The 22,097-nt window shown below is 47.2% G+C and overlaps 1 protein-coding gene across 2 annotated transcripts in view; it reads right to left on the bottom strand.

Moving 5' to 3' along the window:
* Window positions 1-1,042: 1,042 nt before the first annotated feature.
* Window positions 1,043-22,097, bottom strand: part of GLCE (glucuronic acid epimerase) — a 55,554-nt gene continuing 34,499 nt past the window's right edge. For both annotated transcript variants that reach the window (XM_033166545.1, XM_033166544.1), the window contains 3 exons: window positions 11,293-11,888; window positions 7,711-7,956; window positions 1,043-6,747 (listed from right to left, as the gene is read on the bottom strand). In XM_033166545.1, coding sequence (XP_033022436.1) covers window positions 5,723-6,747; window positions 7,711-7,956; window positions 11,293-11,875 — 1,854 coding nt within the window. In that variant the 5' untranslated portion in view covers window positions 11,876-11,888 and the 3' untranslated portion in view covers window positions 1,043-5,722. The remainder of the gene's footprint in view (window positions 6,748-7,710; window positions 7,957-11,292; window positions 11,889-22,097) is intronic.

Here is a 22,097-nt window from a genome sequence, read left to right as displayed (position 1 = left end):
GTAGTCCCAAGTACCCTGACACCTGGCTGCTCCTGAGAAGACGCTAAGCTAGATAAGGATAGTGACTGCCCTAAGGCCACTGAGTGAGTTTCAGGGCCAAATGCACGTTTCTGGTCATAGTCCAGCATCCAAGCCAATCCACAATGCTACTGGCACCTCAAATACAATCCCACGGCCAGTAGCCTAGTGGCAAGTTCAGAAATGCAGGGTCCCTTCACAATAGTCAGCCTCACACCCCTCACTGCCATGCCCCCTTTATGAGATTATATGACCTTTTAAGATCACAGTACTGTATAATCTTTTAATTATACAATAATAATAATTAGGGTTGCACTGCATCGATCAACGCAGATCTGCCTGTGTTGCCTTTCAGTTAGATCAACGATTTGCTCTGCACATGCATGGGCAACTTATACTTTGGAATGACTTGTGTTTTCCCTGAAGTTCCTCTGCACATAACAGAGCTTGCACGCCATTCTCTTGAAATGGAAGCACCTTGTTTTTCCGTGTTCCTAAAGGCTTAGCTTTGGAGGATGCACAACAACTCCTCGGTGATCTTCCCATGTGCTTTCTCCAGGGTGACCCTAGGAGTTGATCCTCAGACCTACCTCCTTTGACTGTGATTGGCAGCCATCAGCACCAAGGGCGAGAAGACTTCTCAGGGACTAAAAAAACTCCCCTTTCAAATGGAAAAATCAAAACTGGAAACAGAACTGATAGAATCGAACTCTAAAAACCTTTCCAAGATGTATAACTTGTTGCTAGAGTGGCATACGAAAGAAGAACCCCTGCAACCTCAGACTGCTACAAACAATCAAGATCCAGTGTGTTAGAATTAAGATATCTGTGTCTACACAAGACATTCTCTTGGGTCTAGCAAAAAGCCTTTTTACGCTGCAAAATATGACGGGATTTTAAATGCGTCCTCTAATGCACCTTTTAAAAAAGGTTGGAGTGTCTGGTTCCGAAGTCCGCTTTCACGTTAAGACTCTTTTGAGTCTAGAGCTTTTGCCTCTCTTGACACAACTAATGCACACCAAGTGATTAAAAACTCTTTATTTTACAATTTTATAAAGCAGCTTTACATGAAGCACAAAGTTGATTGGTTTACTTTTTAATATATATATATATATATATATATGTATATGTATATATAAACATAATAGGACCATTCCCACTGCAAAAAATCATGTCTTGCCCCATATAAAACTAACCTGTGCACATTGTGCTTAACCCACAAAGTCTGTACAGCTTTACAAAGGACTTGTCGCCCTCCAAAGGGCATCCTGTAAACAATTTATTGCATATTTAAACCCATGGTTCAAACCCCGCATGTAAAAAGAGAGAAGAAAAAGAAAAAGAAAAAAGGGGGGGGGGTCAGAAATACAATTGCAAGGTGGACAAAAAGCAGCAATTTTCAGTGGAAGCCTCAAAAGGACGGAAAGAAAAACTTGACACCAGTTGTGCTTGTGTGTCGCACAATAATGCAAAGGGGGGGGGGTTGCGTCTACTCGGGAACAAAAGGCATTGGCTTCGCTCTGTGAACTGCAACACATTAGCCTCCATATTCATGACATCTCTTGTCCCCCACCTTTTTAAAATAAAAAATAGAGAACTTGCAGTTTTGCCTCCTTGGAATTCCCTCATCGCTCATAGTTGGCCTCCAGACACAGCAACTTGGACATCCACCCCATGTATACAAATGGGGGGGGGGGAAATAGCCCAGGAGCCCAATGCAGATGTGGCAGCTGCAAAGGAAGGGAACTGGGAGTCTGCTGGGGCTCTTGTAATCCCCTTCCCTGCTCTCTTGTGAACTTCCCAACCTGATGCATGCACACTTTTCCCTTTGGGGAGCTAACCATGGTGCAGTGTGTTGGATCAGCACCAACACCAGCACTTAATCTTGAATGAGTTTGCTGATCAGCTCCAAACTCTGGTTTGAAATAAATCTTTGTATGTTCAGAAGCCGAGCTGCTCGTGGCTCTGAAAAAGGAAACAAGGACCACTCTGCATTTTGAGGGGTTGGGGAGAGGTACACCTAGCTATGCTTAGATGCTCAGGAGGATTGGGTTGTATCCAACTGAGCGACAAGAGGAGACCCACTGAAAGCAGCAGGCATGATTCACTTACGTAAGTTCACTGATTTTAACGGGTCTAATAGTTGGATACAACCCGCTTTGTCCATACTGGGCCAAAGATAATGTACTAAAATAATCAAGATCCCCATTTCTCAGAAGCCAATTCCAACTAAACACAGCCTACCTGAGATTCTGCTTCCCCGACCTCCATCACACCCACCGTGAGCAGCTAGTGAAAGGGTCCGCCATGGGGAAGTTGGTCATGTGGAGAGCAGCTGGTTGCCAATTTGAGTGCCGACTAGAACAGCACTTGTTTCCCAAATACCAGCTTGCTCCACTTGCTGATCTCGAGCCAACGAACATGACAAGCCTACACAAATCTGGAAGCCCTGGGAGTGCCACAGTGAGTCGTAAGCACAGAACCATCAACCAGCCACAAAGTATACTTATTTCCTATTGCAAGAGGAAGTCATGGCTGCATGGTCAAGGCACTAACGCTCCACCCAAACAGTACTCCAAAGGTGTCTGTGCTGGCTGCTCCAAATCTGGTTGGCCATGGTTTGAGTCGCACTCTCACATCCAGAAGCAATTGCTAGAGAGGAAAGAGGTCCTGGAATCGACCACATTGGTATCATGGCAACACAGACCAGCCCTTCCACAACTTGGTGCTCTCCAGAGGTTAGGGACTACAACTCCCATCAGCCCCAGCCAGCACAGTCATATGATGCTGAGGCTGTCTGTAGTCCAAAACATCTGGAGGTGAGTGGTTTGGGGAGCGCAGTTCAATATGCTGGCTATCAGCACAGAAAGAAACGCTCTCAAAGAGAACTGGAATTCTAAGGCTTCTCTCTTCTGGGACTTGAATTAACTCCTGACTCCTCAGATGCCCCTATTTTTCTCTTGGTAGTTTGCAATATGCTCCAGTCCCGTCCCCCCTTCAGAAACACATGCAGTCGGCAACAGCTGCACCCAAACTTTTGCTCTGGAAGAACCTGAGGGTCCCTCTAGAACAGCTTCTTACCAAGATCAGTGGAAGTGGAGCAGGACATATGTAGGAGCCCTCGCTCTTAAAACTGTGTTGCCAGTACCTAGGAATTCAAATGTTCTTCTAATGTACCAATAGACCAGTGTGCCTCAGGGGAAGCTTCACCAACCGGGTGCCATGCAGATGTTTTTTGGGGAGAGTTACAGCCTAGAACATCTGAGAGCACCACGGCCCACATCTTTTCCCAGTAAAGTGACAGTGCAGGCTTCCGTGCTTTTGTATACACTGCAAGGCGAACAAAGAAAAATGCCCAAGCTGAAACAACGCCTGGTTTCCTTGAAATGCACATGTGTGGGATTTGATTATCTAAGGGCGGCATTAGGAACAGAGGGGCAAGCTGCCAATGACACGGGATTCTGGGCAAGTTCAGACAGTCTGCCAAAGCATCTACCAGCGGCAATTGTGCCTACTGAAATGAAAAGCCACAGCAGGGTTGGTAAGTCATGGCCCCTCTTGATCCAGGGTAGCCAATGTGGTGCCCTCTGAGTGTTGTTGGGACTCGGACTCCCATCATCACTGGCCATTGGGCCATACTGGCTGGGGCTGATGGGAACTGGAGTCCAATAATGGCTACCTCTGGTCTGGACCATCCTTGGAAGGATCCCTTCCCATCGTTTTAGACCTCCCTAATCTGCAGGGTCCCCCGCTTGGATTTCTCCAACTACCAACTTCTCAGCAACTGGAAACTGGGAGTGTTGTTTGCCAAAGGCAGGGCATACCACAAGACATTTGCAAGAGACGTAGTTTCTAAGCCTGGGAAGGGGATTTCCAAGTCAGAATCGAGCCACCACCTCATTAGAGCTCTTCCTTAGCCTCCAAGAGCTCGCCTTAATGGAAGCTCCACTGAACAAGCCTGGAAGATACAGTAATATTGGAAAGAGTGGGCTGGTCAATGGAGAAAAAGGCATCTATTCCCATCTCTCTCAAGTGCAGCTTCCCAGCAGACTGTGCCTGTTGCAATGGTGAAAAAATGCCAAACAAATAACCGTGATCCCAACGGGGGGAAAATGACTTTTTCGAAACAAGTGCTGTTGACCATGGTGCCGGCAGAAGTGGAATGACTTACAGACAGACAAATATAAATACATACTCGTTTCACTTCCCCAAAACAAAATAAACCATTAAACAAACCTCCCCTCCCACCACCAGTAGCAGTTTCAAGAGCAAGTTGCTGCAGAAAAACTTCCACAGTGTTCAAACATAATGCCACTTATTTCCGGCCCCCTCATCCACATGAATTGTACCTGGTTTCAACAGTACCCTAGACTAGTTTTCTTCAGCTTGGTGCCCTCCAGATGTTTTGGGGTACAACTTCCAGCCAGCACAACCAGTGCTTAGGGATGGTGGGGGGTGGCACCCCAAACACCAGAAGGACAGGGCCTGAAACCCCCACCCCCCGGACAGAACGGCTTACATGGAAAGGAAACCCTGTAAAAACCAGATGTGGGGAACCTTCAGCCATCCAGATGTTGCTGAACGACAGTTTCCGTTGTCCCTGAGCCGCTGGCCATGTTTGCTGCGGCTGATGGGAGTTGTAGTTCGGCAGCACCCGGAGGGTCAAAGGTTCCCCACACCTGCTGTAAATGATCAGGAGGGAAAGAGCCTCCCGCTCTCACCAGAAGAGGTCTCAGCTCATCTGGAAGCAAGGAAAGGGATTGGCCAAGCTTGAAAAGGTGGCGGTAGAACCAGTTTGAGAGAAGGTGACCACGTTTTTGTGCTGACAGCTGGTCCTGCTCGTAATGGTAGGTTGCTTACGGAACAGAGTAAGAAAAACACACATTCGAACTTGCCCACTGGGAGGTCCCTGTGCAAGGAAATGGGAGTGGCACCAAGGCCCCTGCACCAGCTCTCCCGAGTAGCCACGGAGTTTTCACAGAAATTTCCAGTGAATCCTCACCACTAATAGTGTGGTGGTGTTTTTTTTAATCCCACTTGTACATCTTTAAAGAAACTGGACATTTGAAGTATTTCCCAATATACAGAATTTCAACACAAACAGCTCTGAAATTTCCCACCAAAGGGAAATATATGTAGGATGAAATAAAGACGTCACCCACTCTCTGGGATAAGAATTAAGAGAGATTTCTGGCATGGCACACTATTTTCCACTCCACACCCCAAGTGAAAATCCCATTTCTGCACCCATCCATTTTAAAAAAGAAAAAGAAAAAGAGAGAGGCCATATTCTACTTTTTCTGACCAATACTAGGCTACAAAAACCATTATAGCTTTTGTGATTTCCCGCCACCCCCCAGAAAACATTTTATATTATGCACAAGTACCATAATGGGCCACTATGGAAAAGTAAACAAGTTTGCTAAACTTTGTCCTTTGATCAGATGCCTGCTTTGTAATTTTACCTCCACACTCTATAAAGGATTCATCCGCTGGAATGCAATCGTTTAAAAAAGATGAGTTTTAAGGATCACTTCTTTGAAAACAGAGTCTGTTCAAAAAAACAAAACACAGGTACACACACAGGCACACGCACACACACACACACAGGGTTTGGGCACCACCTTTGCTCTGTGTTAAAGATGGCGGCTGCCAAGCACCGCAGACGGGGGGGGGGGGACTCCATTTTGGTTGTGAGCTGGGCTCAATTGTGCTTCGCCCTGCCTCCTCGCAGGTAGCTCTTCCACCTCTTGACGAACTCTTTGAACAGGGGCGTCTCGTCGATGGTGCTGAGGAGCTGGAGCTGGTTGATGTGGGTGGTGTGATAGTCCCACCGGGCCAAGTTCGGGGCTGTCCCAAGCATGAAGTGGCGGAGGTCATAGATGGTTCCTGAGCCCGTGTCGTAGAGAGGGAGCATGGCCTTGAGGGACTCCATGCCCCGCTCGTACAGCAGCTTGGCCTCCTTCCCCAGCTTCTCTCCCGCCGTCTCCTTCAAGTCGTACAGTCCAATGAGGGAATACATGAAGCCGTTCAGGACAAAGGAGCTAGGCGACGTGGGGTACTCCTCGTACCAGTCATGCTTGTTCATGAAGACGGCCTTCACGCCACGCTGCTCTGAGGAGAGCTTGTAAGGCGCCGTGGCCCGCAGAGCCGCACTGAGGAACGTGTGGTCTTTCGTCAAGAGGTAGGCCCGAACCAAGGTGGAAATGGCCTGGCCCTGCGCCATGGCAGAGTACCACCCGGGGTCCAGGGACTTGAAGCCTTCCCCCAGCTTCCGGGTCACCATGATCGGCCAACCACCCTTCTCATCCTGGTTCCTCACCAGCCAGTCGCTAGCGGCGAAAAAGGCCGCCATGTGGGCCGTGGCAGAGATGGTGACGTTGTCGATGAAGCCATGCCCTTTCACCACCAAGCGGACCACCCTCTTGGGCATGATCTTAGTCTGCTTGACAGCCTTCGTGTTGGAGAGGCCCACCCCCTTCCTCAGGTCGGTTACAAGGTCTCGGGTGACCGTGCTCCAGCTAGTCCTGGGCCCGATGCCATAGTAAATGTCTCTATCCTTGAAAGCTATCAGCTGGGTGTTGGAGACGTAGTGCACGCGGAACAGCTGGTTCTTCTCTGTGGTCTCCAGGACCACCGAGATGCTCCCGTTGGTGATGAACTTGAGGTCGAAGGAAATAATGAAGTCCCTCGTGTTCCCCAGCTGCAGAGAGGCCCCCTCGGAGTTTTCTGACAGGGAATAAAAAGGGTAAGGGGTTGGTTACGGATCAAAACTACAACACGGGACGGAGCTTTCTTTTTTCCCTGAGTATTGACAGATAGGCATCAAGAAAGCAGCTTGCCAGCCACAACGCCTGTTCTCATGCACTGCCAAGGACATTCGGATCAATAGCATGAAATTAGCATTTTAACTCGGAATCCGTTCATTATTAATTAGTTACAAATTCAAGTATGGGCGTCCTGGATGAAGCCAGAGCTTTGTCTAGTTCAAGGTCCTGTTCCCCACAATGGCCTGTTAGATGTTTCTGGCGAATAAGAACATAATAAAAGCCTGCTGGATCAGGCCAGTGGTCCATTGAGTCCAGCTTGGTTGCTGGGCTGGATCAAAGCCCCCCCCCCCCGCCCCGCAAGTCCAGCATCCTGCTCCCACACTGGCCTCTGGGAAGCCCAAGGATTACTCCGCGTCCGATGAAGCGGGAGAGGAGCACACCTTAGAGATGCCGCCTTCCTGGATGCTCCACTGACTACAAAGGGAAGGGAGACTTTTACAGCTTTCGCCTTAGAGACCCCAGCCCAAGGCGCTGACTAAAATTACTTCGTTGCCTTTTAAAGTAATGGACTCATTAATTCTAATGGCTATTGATTAGTTTGGGGAAATACATTATGCCCCTATTAATGAGGCTGTCTTCATACAAAGCAAACCGGGGGGGGGGGGGGAGAGAAGAAATGTTGCATATAATCATTAATTTTCTGGGTGTGGGGGAAAGAGAAGAAATGTTGCATATAATCATTAATTTTTGGGGTGGGTGGGGGAATGTTTCCCCCCGCACACACCTTTCAGCGTGAAAAGAAATGGGATAAAGGAGAAGTGAATGTGTGTATTTATATAAAGCCACACCCTATGTCACGGGAATGTAAGAAAAGCCCTGCAGGATCCGGCCAGACCTACCGTCTCCCTTTCAACTGACCCACCTGGGGCAACAAATTGCTTGACGTTTGTGAACCTGGACTTGTCCAGCACCGTTGCAACAGAGCTGCCTTTGGGTACCGTCCAGTCCGCAGTGTGGCTGTTTTGGTCCTTCTCCTCGGCCGTCTCGTACACCTCCACGTGAGGAGGCTTCTCGGTCAGGTTCTTGCTGTAATGGCTGAGCCCATATTGGGCAATCTGGATGGGGTAGAAGTAGCCCTGCGGCCCCCACTGCGTTGAGAGTGGAACGCCTGTGACACGGGGGCAGAAGACACAGCATATGAATGTGAGGACAGCAGAACAGCCCTGTGGGGTCAGACTAACCCTGTGGCTCCCAATGTTTTTCTATCACAATGTTCTGGAATGTATCTCGGCTGCTTCTTCCTCTGCCTGCCTGCCTGCACCTTTGGCTGTCTCCAGGCAATCTGAGATGGGAATACATCGTGATCTGAACACCATACCAGTTTCAGACAATTTACCAATATATCGCCCAGCTCCAATCCCCAGTGCCCCATACCCTACTTAAATCTTAATTCAGAGCAGTGGTTTCCATGATCCACAAATGAATATAGAACTGCACCTAAGAATTGGGCAGTTCTGTACAAACTTTCCTGGGAATAAGCCCCACTGAAGACTACCAAGTAAAAACATGTGGGATTCTGTTGATCCTGCAATTTAGTCCTGTCTCCATTTATTTCCCCTCTATCAAAGTGGTTCCCAATTTTCTCAGGCCACTTGGTTCCATAAACTCATCCCTTGTGCCCCCCTACCCTACCCTATAAAAAGCACTATTCTGCACGACCCACAATTAATTGCACATTTATTCAAAATCCAATTAAAACCATTTAGTTTAATTAATTCAACAAAACTGATGAACTGGATCCGGTGATACCAGTTTTTGACATTTTGTTGACAATTACACCTCCAGCACACACACAAGCGCACACACAAACACACACACACACACCGTCACCCCCTTGCCTCTGAGTGGCCCCCTAGAGAATCCCACCACCACCACCACCACCACTCCTGGAGGGTACAACCCACTTTGGAAACCAGTAGACTAACCCTTTACACTCCAGAGGCCACCAACATTTTTGGGGCCATGACACATTTGCCAACGGAACCAGCTACTGTTGGCATCGCATGCCTTTCAGATGCCCTGGGCAACATTTCCTATCAGCCCCAGCAAACACAGTTGTATGATGCGGAGGCTGATGGGACTGCGTCCATGCTTTCCTGGGGCTGATGGGAGTTGTAGTTCCAGAGGGTGTAAGTTTGGGGAAGGTTGCAATAAGTCAGGAGAGCCATGAACACACCCTTTTTCATACCTGGCTACCTGGATGCTTAAAGTTTAATATCGGGAGTCTCTTCAGAGGCATAGCCTTGAATCAGACCACAACCAATGCCTATTTGAAAGCCAGTGTGTACTGGGGTAGAATCCTGGAATAGGACCTGGGAGACCAGGGATCAGATCCCCACTCAGCCATGAAGCTCACTGGGTGACATTGGCCAGGCACTCAATCTCAGCCAAACCCACCTCACAGGGTTATTGTGAGGGTAAAATGGGGAGGAAGAGAATTATGTACAGCACTGTGAGCTCCTTGGAGGAAAGGTGGGATATAAATGCAATTAATAATAAAATAAAGTCCAGTGGGAAGAATCCTGCCCAGCTTGCTTGATAAAATAGCAAGTGAGTGCCAATTAATCTGGAACCCAAAACAGGCCTACTCAGGAGTCAATCCCACTCCACTCAGTGGGGCTTGCACTCTGACAACTGATCTAAAAGTAATTTACCCTTCTGTCGCCACTAGTTCATCCAGCTTAGTACTGTCTACACTGACCAGCAGCAGCACTCCAGGATTTCAGGCAAGAGTCTTTCCCCAGCCCCACCTGGAGATGCTGCCAGGGACTGAACCTGGGACCTTCTGCATGCAGAGCAGGTGGTCTACCGCAGAGGTATGAAGGCCTTTCCCCTCGAGGCAGATCTAGTGTCACCCACTGTCAGCTCCACCAGCTGGACCCTCTTGCAGGCTTAGGCCTAACAACGGCTTCTCCCCTTAACACAGCAGCGTCTAGCTCGGAGAGCGGTTATGTCTCAAACTGAGCGTGACAGAAAGATTACCGAAACAAAATTAAAGAAAATGCATTTCCACGTATCATCCGCACTTCATAATGCCGATAAGTGTCTGTGATAGTCACTTGATGGATGTGTTTGCCTGAAGGGCAAAAGCGCCAGGGGAACTATTTAAAGAGCGCTATGTAATATCTCAAATGCTAAAAGATGCTTTGCTTATTAATGAAGAGGGGTCTCTGCGAGAGGCGCAGGCCTCGGGATCCAGGAGAGAGGCACCAGCCCTACGCCTGCTATAAAAGCTTCGCTTGCAGCTGTTAATTTAGAAAGATGACATGATTAAATTCTCCAGGTCACAGGACACCAGACAACACAATGACATTGTGGGAAATGAGACAGGAGGAAACCTAAAATGAACTCCTTCGCTGCCTTCCAATCTACTTGATAGGAAAGGCTCTCTGCTGAAGAAGTGATCCCACCAGACCAGGCTTGCAAGTAGTCGCCTGGGGTGAATAAGAAATCTCCTGCAGGCAACCAGGCCAGGAAATTTTTAAGAAAAGGTTGCTCTTTAGTTATTTATGGCTATATACATTACTATTGATAATAATAAAACTATACACTACTTAATGGCCAAGCTGGCTTCTAAGAGGTTTACAGGTGTAAAATCCTATCTATTAGCCATACACTTAATGAGATATAACAGGCACCCCCTATCTCTAATTTCCAGGGAGGGGAAATTGAAAACAAGCTTTTTAAGATCAGGTGTTCATTCTGTGTAGTTTTTAAACCTATTTTCAGTATGATTTTATGATACTGGTAAGAACCCTAGCTTAGCGATAGGAGCATCTGCTTTGCCTACAGAAAACCCCATGTTCAGTTCTTGATGGCATTTCCAAGTAGGGCAGAGAGAGAACCCTTAAATCCTGGAGAGCTGCTACCGGTCAATGTAGGCCGTACTGAGCTAAATGCACCAATGGTCTGGGCTCAGTACAAGGCAGCTTCCCAGGTCCCTATGATATGTCTGCAAATTGCCTTGAGACATGTAAGCAAAAGAAGATTCATAATAATAAGCAGAACAGATAACAGGCTACACTGAAAAGGACCTGATGAAAGAGGATCTTAAGAAATCCACACACCCCCCCCCAAGGCAACAGATTTGGAAAATGATTTAAAACAATTTACTAAAATGCAAGATAGGCTTTATCGTCTAGGAATGCTTGTAAGTAACAGGAAAGATAGATATTATCTGTTTTGTTTGCTTGTTTTCAGAAAAGCAACACGAAAGCACACAAACGGAATCATGTGAATTCCGTGACCGAGTTGAATCATGTCCTGAAAAGTCAGGTTCTACTACTCACAGATATGTAGTAACTGTGGAGCACCTTCCATAAGCCCCAGCCAGTGAAGCCAATCATCAAGAATGATGGAAATTGCAATCCAACAACAGTATCTATAGGACCACAAGCTCCACTCCCCCGCCCCCCGCAAAGAAGAAGAGCAACAAAAGACCCACCTTCGACGCCACTGATGCACTTCACTCTGTCCCGGACCTCCACATTGTAGCCCTCAAAAGACATGAAGACGCCATCTGGATGGTAAGGCGCCCTCTGCGCGTACACTTTGGAGTAGCTGTGGGAGAACTCGAACCTGTCGTACCCATCGTACTGGGCAACCTTCCCGTAAACCTCAAAGTACTTCTCCACCCAGGAGAAAGGCAGGAAGACCTCGTTCCCTTCCCTCCTGCCTTTGATGGTGTGCTCATCGTTGATCAGGCAGTCAATCTCCTCGTACTTTAGCCCCAGCGCCTTGTTCCCATGGAAGCCCCCGACCACAGGGGGCGCCTTCTGCTGCTCTTGTGGGGAGGCCTCTTCGCTCTGCTGCTGCTTGGCTGGGCCGTTCACATCCTTGTTGCTCTCCGAAGCGGCCACCCTCTTCTCCAGTCCGTCCGCTCGGAAGGCACTGCTAGGGCTACGCAGGAAGGGTGGGGCTGCCCTGTTGCTGGAGCATCTATTCCACAGCAGGACCGTGACCAGGGTGAACAGAACGCAGATGACGATCAATGTCTTATAGTTGACCCGGGTCGCCAAGCAGCGCATATTCACACCATACCTAAAACAAAGAAAGAAGGACCAGAGGTTTCATTCCGATAGGCTTGCCATGCGTCAGGAAAACTCCTGACATGTCCTGTTTTTGGGGTTTAAAAATGGTGTTTTCAACAACTTTATGAGTGTCAGGGATTTTACTTTTTGAAATATGGCAACCCTACATTCAGAGGACTTGCCAACGGGGACCTGGACACCTCCCCGATATTTGGGGAGGACAAGGGGGAGCCACAGCCAGCACATACTGTATAAGGTCACTTACTTTGAACGTTTTGAAGGAGAGGGACAACAGAGATACAGTGCATAGTTAAAACTATGGAACTCGCTCCTCCACAGATTCATAGAATCATAGAGTTGGAAGGAACCCTGTGGATCATCTAGTCCAACCCAAATATGCAGCTGTCCCATGCAGGGATTGAACCCACAACCTTGGTGTTATGAGCACCATGCTCTAACCAAAGGAGCTATCACATAGTGCTCCTGCAGGAGACAGGGATGGCCACCCACTCGGGATGGTTTTAATAGAGGAACTGCCACATTCATGGAGGAGAAGAGGGCTATCAGCAACTGCTAACTGTGATGTCCTACCTCCACAGCCAGAGGCAGCAAAGCCTCTGAATACCAGTTCCTGGAAACAGGTTTCCTGCTTGCAGGTTTCCCATGGGCATCTGAGTGGCCACTGTGAGAGCAGGACGTTGGACTAGATGGGCTGTTGGCCTGATCTAACAGGGCAGTTATTATGCTCCTAACAGGAAATTCATTAGGGAAGCTTATCTAGAAAGAGGCAGCCTGCTGCTACCCAACTTCCCTTGCAAAGTGAGCTGGAGTTGTACTAGGGATGCATAAGAGAGAGAGAGAGAGAGAGAGAGAGAGAGAGAGAGAGAGAGAGAGAGTGTCCAGTTTTCTGCACAAGTAGACTATGAAACCTAGAACCTGACCCTAAATTCAGTATTTATTTACTGCATTTATACCCCATTTTTCCTCCAAGGAGCATAAAGTGGTGTACATAGCTCCCCCCCCAATTTATCCTCACACAACCCTGCGAGGTAGGTTAGGGCGAGAGTGAATGAATGGCCCAGGGTCACCTAGTGAGCCTCATGGCCAAGTTGGGATTTGAACCCTGGTCTCTCCCAGGTCCCAGTACAAGACTCTTAAACACTACAGCACAGCTGGCTATCGGCGGAAGAGAAATGCACAGGTGTTCCATGGCAAACAAAGATGGCAGGCGCAGATCAAGGCAGAAAAGGCTCCTCAAGCACAGGGAATTTGAAAAGCACTGATACACACAGTAACCAGCCGAACCAAACGCTAGCATGCCCAGAAAAGCTCCCTCTCTTTGGCAAACGAGAAGGCTGCTTGGACAGAAACGCCATTGTCCTCAATGCCGTTCCCGCAATGAAAACAGTTTCTCCAGCCTTGAGTTTTCACAGTCATTGGGGGCAGGGCGGCCTTAGTTGGCTTGCGCTTTTGCCAATTCACACCAAGGGTGCTGGGCAGGTCAAGAGGGACTCTTGTGCTGGTGGCCTTGAATTGGGAAAGGAACCAGAGCCCCTTTGGATGGAGCCCTGTTTGAGCTCTGCCATGCTGACAACTAAATCTCCCCACTTGACCCTTTATTTGGCCTGTCACAGTGCAGGCACTAACTTGAGACTTAAATAGGTACTTAAGGTTCAATTGGACATCTTCAACTCAACACAAGCTATAAAATATGTACTTGGGACACAACTTGGCAAGCTATTTTGGAAAGGGTGACGAAGGAGGTGTTGGAAGAAAATGCACTGCTCCAGGCAAGCTAGACATTGCATAATTTGCTGTTGTGTGTGTGTGTGTTTGTGTGTGCGCGCACACACACACACACGCCTGCCTCACAGCTGTCCTGGAAAGACCCAAAGTTGCTTCCATTCCCACACAGAGCAAGATGAAATCCAGAGCACATAGAAGGGGCAAGATAAACTCTCCTCAGAGGCTCTTGACCTCTTACGGAAAACTTCCAAGTTAGGGCTGGTCCACACGTTGCTAAAGCACAGCAAGAAATACCTGCCCCGTTTCAAACACACAGTGGGTCTTAGACTAGTGGCTCTCAGGTTAAGGGGGGGGTTGCCCTGTGCACCTCCCCACCCCTTCTGGCCAAATTCAAAAACTCCAGGGAGCCAGAGAAATCAGCCACAGCATCTAAGGCACCCTGGCCCTCTATGCTGGGATCTTGCTCACATGACACCAACACTTGCTTGCTTGCTAATCTGAGCTTTATCTATTACATTTATATCCCACCTCACACCCCTGCCCCCCCCAGCAGCTGATAGATTATTCTCCCTATTTTATGCTCACAACAACCCTGTGAGATAGGTTAGGATGAGATGCTTTGCTTAGCCCAAGGTCATAGCTTCATGCCTATGCAGAGATTTGAACCCTGGTCTTCCAGTTCCTAGTCCAACAAGGGCAGTGGTTCGCAAACCTTTTCAGGTCACTGCCCCCTTGGTTCCGTAGTGCCCCCTGCCCTCCCCCGTAAAAGGCATTATTTATAATAGCAGTTCGCACAGCCTACTAAGGAAGACAGTAACAATCGGATTCAAAATAGTAACAGTTAATTGCACATTTATTCGAAACCCAATTAAAATTGCTTAGTATGATCAATTCAACAGAACTGATGAACTTGTTCCAGTGATACCAACTTTACAAAGCCTGATAGTCATATACACCTCCAGAGCCCCGCTGCCATCCCCTTGCCTCTTACTGCCCCCTAATTCCATTGCCTGCCAGGGCCAGGGGGTAGTACCACCCACTTTGGGTTCTAACCACTACTCTACACTGTCTCAGCTAGGACACTGAAGCCGGGTTTGATACCACCTGCTACCCAAGACAGAAAGTGATGAAAGTGACCATCTACATGCTATCCTTTCACCTCAAAGGAAGAGGAGAAGTTCGGGCTATGACATCAGTGGATATATACCTGCCCCCATCGGACGGGTAACATCTCAACAGTCTCAAGTTGATGGGACCTTGGTTTACCCTTCATTCATTTTACAATTCCACACTGTGTTGGCTCCCACCCGGCGGTTTCACACTTAACAGTCTTAACAAGCAAAACGTCCCATATTGTTGAAGAATACAGGGTATATCTACTGGTAATTCTTTAAACAAACAAACAAACAAACAAACAAAACCAACCAATTTCACTCTTATGGAAATGCCAACAATAATCACATTTTCTGCAAAATTAAAAACACCCCCAAAAATGCTGCTGTCTCTCACCCCACCTCCAGAGAAGCAAAAGAAAATATAAAACACATTTTGAATTTAGTTACATGAGCTACATTATAGGAGCACTGTCAGATTTCTATATATTGTTATGTGCCTATTACTACACATCTTGCCTTGAGTGCAATTCTCTATAACCTCGTTGCTCACACGAGAAGATAAAAAAAGCGAGACGGGAAGCAGAAAAAACTTTGACAAAGCTTCCCTAAGTTGATTCCCTCATGATTTCTCCGTTAGAGTTGGCCTGTTCTCCCTCTCTCTCCCCCGCCCGGCTTTTTCTTTCCGAGGGCTTGCTTTTAAAATATTGAAGACTGCTTGGGTTGTTGTTTTTTGTTACTTATTCCACTTAGAGGCCCGGGCTTCTGGGATTTTGTTTGTTTTCCAGCATCCAGCTGTGATGACTGCCTATGAGAGATGAGAAATGTTCTTGTTTGGAGGTGTGTGGTGCAGTGCTCAAGGGAGGAGGAGGAAGAACAGATCCTCTTTAACTATTCTGTTTGCAGGAAACAGCTACATGCAGGCAACAAACAGCCCAGTGTTTCTCCACTGGCTTCCCTCCACCCCTAAATAAGTTAAGACCTTTGCAGTGTAAACACAGATGAAGAACTGAAGGAACAGGAAAAGCACTGAGAGAGACAGGCATTAGAATAGCACTTTCAGAGTACAGTAATATCTTTTAATTTATAATATATAAGAATGTGCTTCCACATTCATGTGACTGTATGCTCACCTGTATATTTTTTTCAGATACTCAAGGAATAAGAAATATGGCTTCTAGGTTTCCTGGAAGGGTTCTGAGCAGGCTTCCCCAACTTTGAGCCCTCCAGATGTTTTGGACTATAATTCCCATCATCCAGGCAAGGCTATCCTAATACACTTTCCAGGCATTAGCAGCCTTTAATCAAGAAGAAAAAACCCAAAATGCACTGAAAGCATGGTTAGCTCAGTTGATAAAGCATAAGACTCTTAATCTCAGGGCTGTGGGTTTGAGCCCCACATTGGGGGGAAAGATTTCTGCATTGCAGGGGTTGGGCTAGATGACCCTTATGGTCCCTTCCATCTCTACGGTTCTGTCGCCAGTGCATTTCCCTGGAACTCAAGATCAACTGTTTTAGACATAGAACTTGGTGGACCCATCCAATGAAGCTGAATGTTGGAAGACAGTTAAAAAAGAAAGCCCATCTTCACACAGCACGTAGCTAACTTACGGAACTCACTTCCACAGGAGGCAGTGATGGCCACCAAGCTAGATGGCTTTAGAAGAGGGTTATACAAATGGCAGAGGGGGCTACTGATGGCTACATTCTGCCTCCACAGTTGGAGCCATAAATGCTTTTGAATGCCAGTTGCTGGAAACCACAGGAGGGGAGAGGGCTTGCAGACTTCCCACTGAAGCATCTGATTGGCCCCTGTGAGAACAGGATGCTGGCCTAGATGGGCCATTGGCCTGATCCAGCAGGCTCATCTTAGGTTCTTATGCAGATTGCACGCCCTTTAGGACAGAATGTCTTATTTTAATTGTGTACAGAGTAATGTGCATGGATGGTGCTATATAAATGAACATCAAGGAGACGAACTAGGACTCCTTTAGCAGGAAGGGTTATCACTGGGTAGCTGGGCATCTGCTCTGCATGCACAAGGCCCCAGGTTCAGCTTCCATCATCTCAAGGTTCAGCTGGGAAAGACTTCCTGTCTGAAATGCAGGACAGGTGCTGCCCTTCACAGTAGGAGACACTAGTCAATGGACCAACAGTCTGCAGGTACAAGGTCGCTACAATGCAGGGGCACTCAGCCCAGGTAGGGAGAGGAGCCCCTATCACACCTCCGTGTTTCACTGCTGCAGCTAGCTTTCTGCTCTCATCTAGTTCCAGATCCGACAACTCCAGGCTTATTGCCACCACCCCACGCTGGTGACAATTCACTCTGCTTTTCCTGTTTCTTTTTTAAGGCCCATTCACCTGCATCCTTAATGGCAAATGAGATGGTGAACAGCTTGTACAATGTGCGGCCACTGTCAGAATTACATTAGCACTTCAAAGAAGGAGGCAATTGCCCTGCTTAGCATATATCAGAGACAGAGAGCGAGAGAGCTGAATTTATGAGTTCATCACCGGGTTGTGTGTGCATCACAGCCATGCCAGAATAGTAGGCAAAGGTGTCTGGTCAGCAAAAGCTGTGCAAGGGTTTTGGGGTTTTTAATGCTGAATTTACCAGAAATTAACTTAGAAATAGAGATCTTTGCCTTTGGGCGATGTGCCTGGTTATAGCCGAACCAGTGCCTCCATTTGCAAAATCAACTTGCAGACTCTGGGTTGTTGTTTTTCTGAAAGAGTGCAATGAAGACACTTGCTTGATGTCAACAAGCAGGGAGTTCCAAGGTCTTTGCACTGACACAATAACAAGATTGGTTTCTTACAAATGCGGAACCAATATTATGAGGTACCTGGAACAGTGACAGTTCCCCAGATCAGAGTGGTCGAGTCAGCCTATCTGGGGTAAGGAGATCTCGGCTCCAAGTTAAGGGCTTTGTATACTAATAGTAACACCCTGAACATGGCTTGGTTGCAAACAGGTAACCAGTGTAGATCTCTGAGCAGAGGTGTTACATGCTGACAGGTTCTCGCTCCTAACTTAGGTCTGTTAACTTCAATAGGCCTACTGTGAGTAGAATGAATGTTAGATGCACTCCGCCCTGTAAAGCTCTTCTGCTCCCCTACAGATCACAGTGGGCTATATGGATCGGGCAAAATGATTCCACTCCTCTTATTACCTATCAGTGGTCCACTGGAGGCAATTCAGGTGATGCAAAACACCAGAGCAGCTTCTCAAGGCTAAAAATAAAGGGAGACATTAAAACACGTTTCCAAAATGAACAGCCAAAAGAGTCTACGTTTCTGCAGGCACCTCACCACAATGTTCTTTTGGATGCAAGGAGGAAGAAAAACCAGCCTCTAAACGCAAAGATCAGGGATTTCTGCTACACCTAGATAAGGCCCTTGTTTACTCTCAAGAATCTGGGCCAGTCTAATCTGGCTTTGAAATGAACACGGAGGCCACCAAGCCGGGGGCTTGGCAAAGGAGAGATACATGCAGATGCAGTGTTTTTATAAGCCCCAGGAACGGGAGATTGGCACTTGGAGGGTCCGTCCAAAGCAGCATTTCCTTCCTCATCCTCCCACTATCTTCACTGCTCTCAGCAAGCCTGATTATTCAGGGATTTGCCAAGCAACTCGCACATGCATGGATGCTTTAATTTTTTTTAACCGAGTACAGAAAGGGACTCATTTTATACCAGCACACATAAATGCTCCCAAGTTACAGTGGTACCTCAGGTTACAGATGCTTCAGGTTACAGACACTGCTAACCCAGAAATAGCACTTCAGGTTAAGAACTTTGCTTCAGGATAAGAACAGAAATTGTGCTCTGGCGGTGCAGTGGGAGGTCCCATTAGCTAAAGTGGTGCTTCAGGTTAAGAACAGTTTCAGGTTAAGAACGGACCTCCAGAACGAATTAAGTTCTTAACCCGAGGTACCACTGTATTTGCAACTGGATTGTGGAAGCACCACAATGCAGGGCTCCTTCCATCAGCTCTGCCGAAAGCCCAGCTCCATCAGGTACCTCCTACCCCTGAACTGTGCCAGCTGGTCATTTCAAGAATTGGTGTCTGAGTTTGCATTTTCCCTCTTCCCTCCCTGCCCTTTTCCCGTGTGTGTGTGTGTGTGTGTGTGTTTTCACATGTAGAGAGCCAAGGAAACATCATGATTAGAGTGTTGCACCAGGACTTGGGAGATCAGGGTTAAAATCCCCACTTGGCCACAAAGCTCAATGGGTGATCATGTACCAAAGTGTCTTGGGGGAGCTTTGCCCAGAGCTTGAGACAGGAGGCAAGATTATGTAATGATTTCGCATGAACTCCTGCAGCATTAAAATACCCAAATAGTGTTCAGCTGTTTCTCTCTGGAAAGGAAAAAACGCTGATTTGAATGCAAATGCCTAATTAATGGCTTATTTACAATTAATCTGCCTTTTAATCTTTCTGCAGCTAGCATTTTAAATGCATCTTGACTTGATAAAGACCCAGAGCAGAATTTTAAACAATGCACTGATTTTCTTTGTGCAGTGGAGGAAGAAAAAAAGTTATAATACCATACAAATACAAATGAACAGAGTTACGATAATTGAATCTACGTAGAGGTTTTCTGTGCTAGCTGACTCTTTAGAACAGATTTACTATTTAATTACGGCTGTTAGCCATATTCCATCTGTGTAGCATTTGAAAGAAACACCCATAAGTTGTTTAGCAGAATGACAGAGTGCCCAGGAATGGTTCTGAGATTTTGTGATGGCAATCCAATGCAGTCGTTAGCAAAAAGGTCCCTTCGAGCACCTAATTTAAAAGTGAAACATCAGCAGATCTCTACCAAATATTGAATTTCCCCCCCTAATAGAAATCATTGTGAATTTCAATACTGAGTCCCTACATCACAAGTTATCAACAAGCAGCAGGCGAGACGTTTATTCAGGCTTCTTCCTTTGGTGTGCGTGTGGGTGGTTGTTGTTGTTTTTTGCTATGTACCCAGACTTAGTTGCTGGTGACGTAGCCATACACACAGCTTCCTAAAGTCATATGCCGATTTGTCAGAAAAATCTTGGCTTTCTCTAAACCTCACGGCTGCCTCTGCTAAAGGCTAGGAAACACAAGCAGAGCAACTCAAGCCGATCTCGATCAGTCCCTGGTGATTCTGTTCACCCTCCTCTCCTTCTGAATCATCTGGTCTCTTTTCACAAGCTTGGGGGACGACTGATGGGCACAGAAGGGGCTGCAGGAAGAGAAATGTGGCCAGGGCTGGTGTGCCTGGCACTTAGTGTGGAAGGACTAACCTCAGAAAACTGAACTGGAACATGCCACTTTCCCAACCTGGTGCCCTCCAGATGTTTTGGACTGCAACTCTCATCAGCCCCCCGCCCCCGCCAGCACATTTTGTTGATACTGGCGCTGCTAGGAGTTGTAGTCCTAAACATCTGGGTGGCAGAAGGTTGGCAAACAGGACCATAGATCTAAGACTGAACTGAGACTGCTTTGCCAGAAACAGAGAGTACAGTACGATCGCCTCTAACATGCATTTAACTCGCGCACTTTCAACCATATGTGGTAGAAGGCTGGCTGAAATTCTGCAAGTTAAATGCAAGCGAGGGAGAAAGCTTAAAAGCTATTTTTGTGCCAGGGCTACCTAGTGCAAAAAAGGAGCTTTTAAACTCTCTGCCTTGCTGGGGGGGCACAAGGCCCACTCAGTGGCTGGCTCCGGAAGGCGAGGGATGCTTGCCCAGAGGCGGTTTGATTATACAAATTTTTACATATATGCAGAACCCTGGGAACTGAGCCCCTGCATTAGATGCAAAACTGCCCAACCCTGTTTCACAGAAAAAAATTCCCTCCTCCCAGGTAGACCCATTTTGCTCCTCTGGCAAACCTCCACCTGCTCTGTCAAAGCACTCTGCCGAATGCCCATTTCGAGCCCATTCATTCATTCACACCCACAGAGCCAGCATGGGACACATTAACACTGCACTAAGATCACACTCCAACAGACATTAGGCTTGAGGTGTATAAATTCAGGGCCAGTGAAATGTTGCCAACTCCCATCTGAGGCAACTTTTTAAAAAATGGAAAAAAAAAATCTGCAATGCTATTGAAATGCACTTTTCCCAGAGTCTAGATCTCAAGGGGTGGTTTGAGCTATTGCTAAAACTGAACGCGAACAATTCCAAACCACCACAACTAGAATCTAGTCACCTTGAGAAACACAAAGTGCAAAGCGGGGGTGCTCAACAGCTACCCCAACTCAAAACACTGGACCTCTGTGCAGACAGAGCCACAAAGTATTCAGACAAATGGGAGACTCCTTTCTTTGAACCCAGTTGCTGCCTATCTAACATGCTGAGAGATTTATTTATTTATGTTTGTAAGTTTTTCTTATTTTGTTTTATAACGTATAGAAAACAGAAGAGGATAACAACAGGTGAAAATTAGAAGATGAAAAACAAAACTATAAGCACACAGAATGAGTACAGTTGCACATGGGTTAAAAGAACAAAGTTCAAGTAAAGAATATCAGTGTTATCTGGTTAGCAAATATGGTTCCAGGTTTGCCAGGGCTGTCTTGAAAATGATGGCTCCGTTGTATATGTCATTTTAAAAAAATGCCGAATAATATAAAAAAGTTGCTGGAGGTACTAATCCTTGTCAAAATTGCAAAATTATGTGCAATTTTCTCCATGCTGCGAGATTTTGAACCACGTTCATTCATGTACCGGGGGGTGGGGTGGGGGGAATGGGACTGAGCGGAAATGGCTGTCGTAATTATGAGCCCATTTAGTGTGGAGCCTAATAAATCTACTTGCTCTCCAGATGGATTAGACTATTAAGCCCCCCACCCCCTTTTGCTAATGGCACAAACAAGAACGCCAAACTCTGCCAGCTGCTTGCAAATGCATTACGAGGCCCCCTTGAAGCCGCCAAAGCACCACATTGTTGCTTCGGAGATTGATGAAGGAAGTCTCCGCAACAGATGAAAGACCTTAACGCTGTTTCGTCAGCTTCGCTGCACCCCTATTTATAGACCAGGCGCAAGTCCCCAAACAGCCGCCTTGGTAAACCTCATTAACTGCCCTCCAAAGGGTGCAAAGCTGCACCTATTATTGCTATTTATAAAGCTTATTCTATGCTTTCTTCAATGTATACCATGCCACCTGCCTTTCAAGGTGGAACCCAAGGGGGCGTTGCCATGACATCACATGACTGAGGAGTGGGGTGTTCCATTCGCCGGCCAAAATGGCCCATTGAGGGAGCTCAGATTCAAGCCCCCCAACCCGTGGGGCAGCTGGGGTGACAGGAATGGTAAATCAAAACATTTCAAGGGCATTACACATTGGTGTAGGTTCCTCTTCAGCAAGGGG

This window comes from Lacerta agilis, chromosome 13 (genome assembly GCF_009819535.1).
Source record: "Lacerta agilis isolate rLacAgi1 chromosome 13, rLacAgi1.pri, whole genome shotgun sequence".
NCBI lineage: Eukaryota > Metazoa > Chordata > Lepidosauria > Squamata > Lacertidae > Lacerta > Lacerta agilis.
This window is presented reverse-complemented; position numbering and strand designations above follow the sequence as displayed.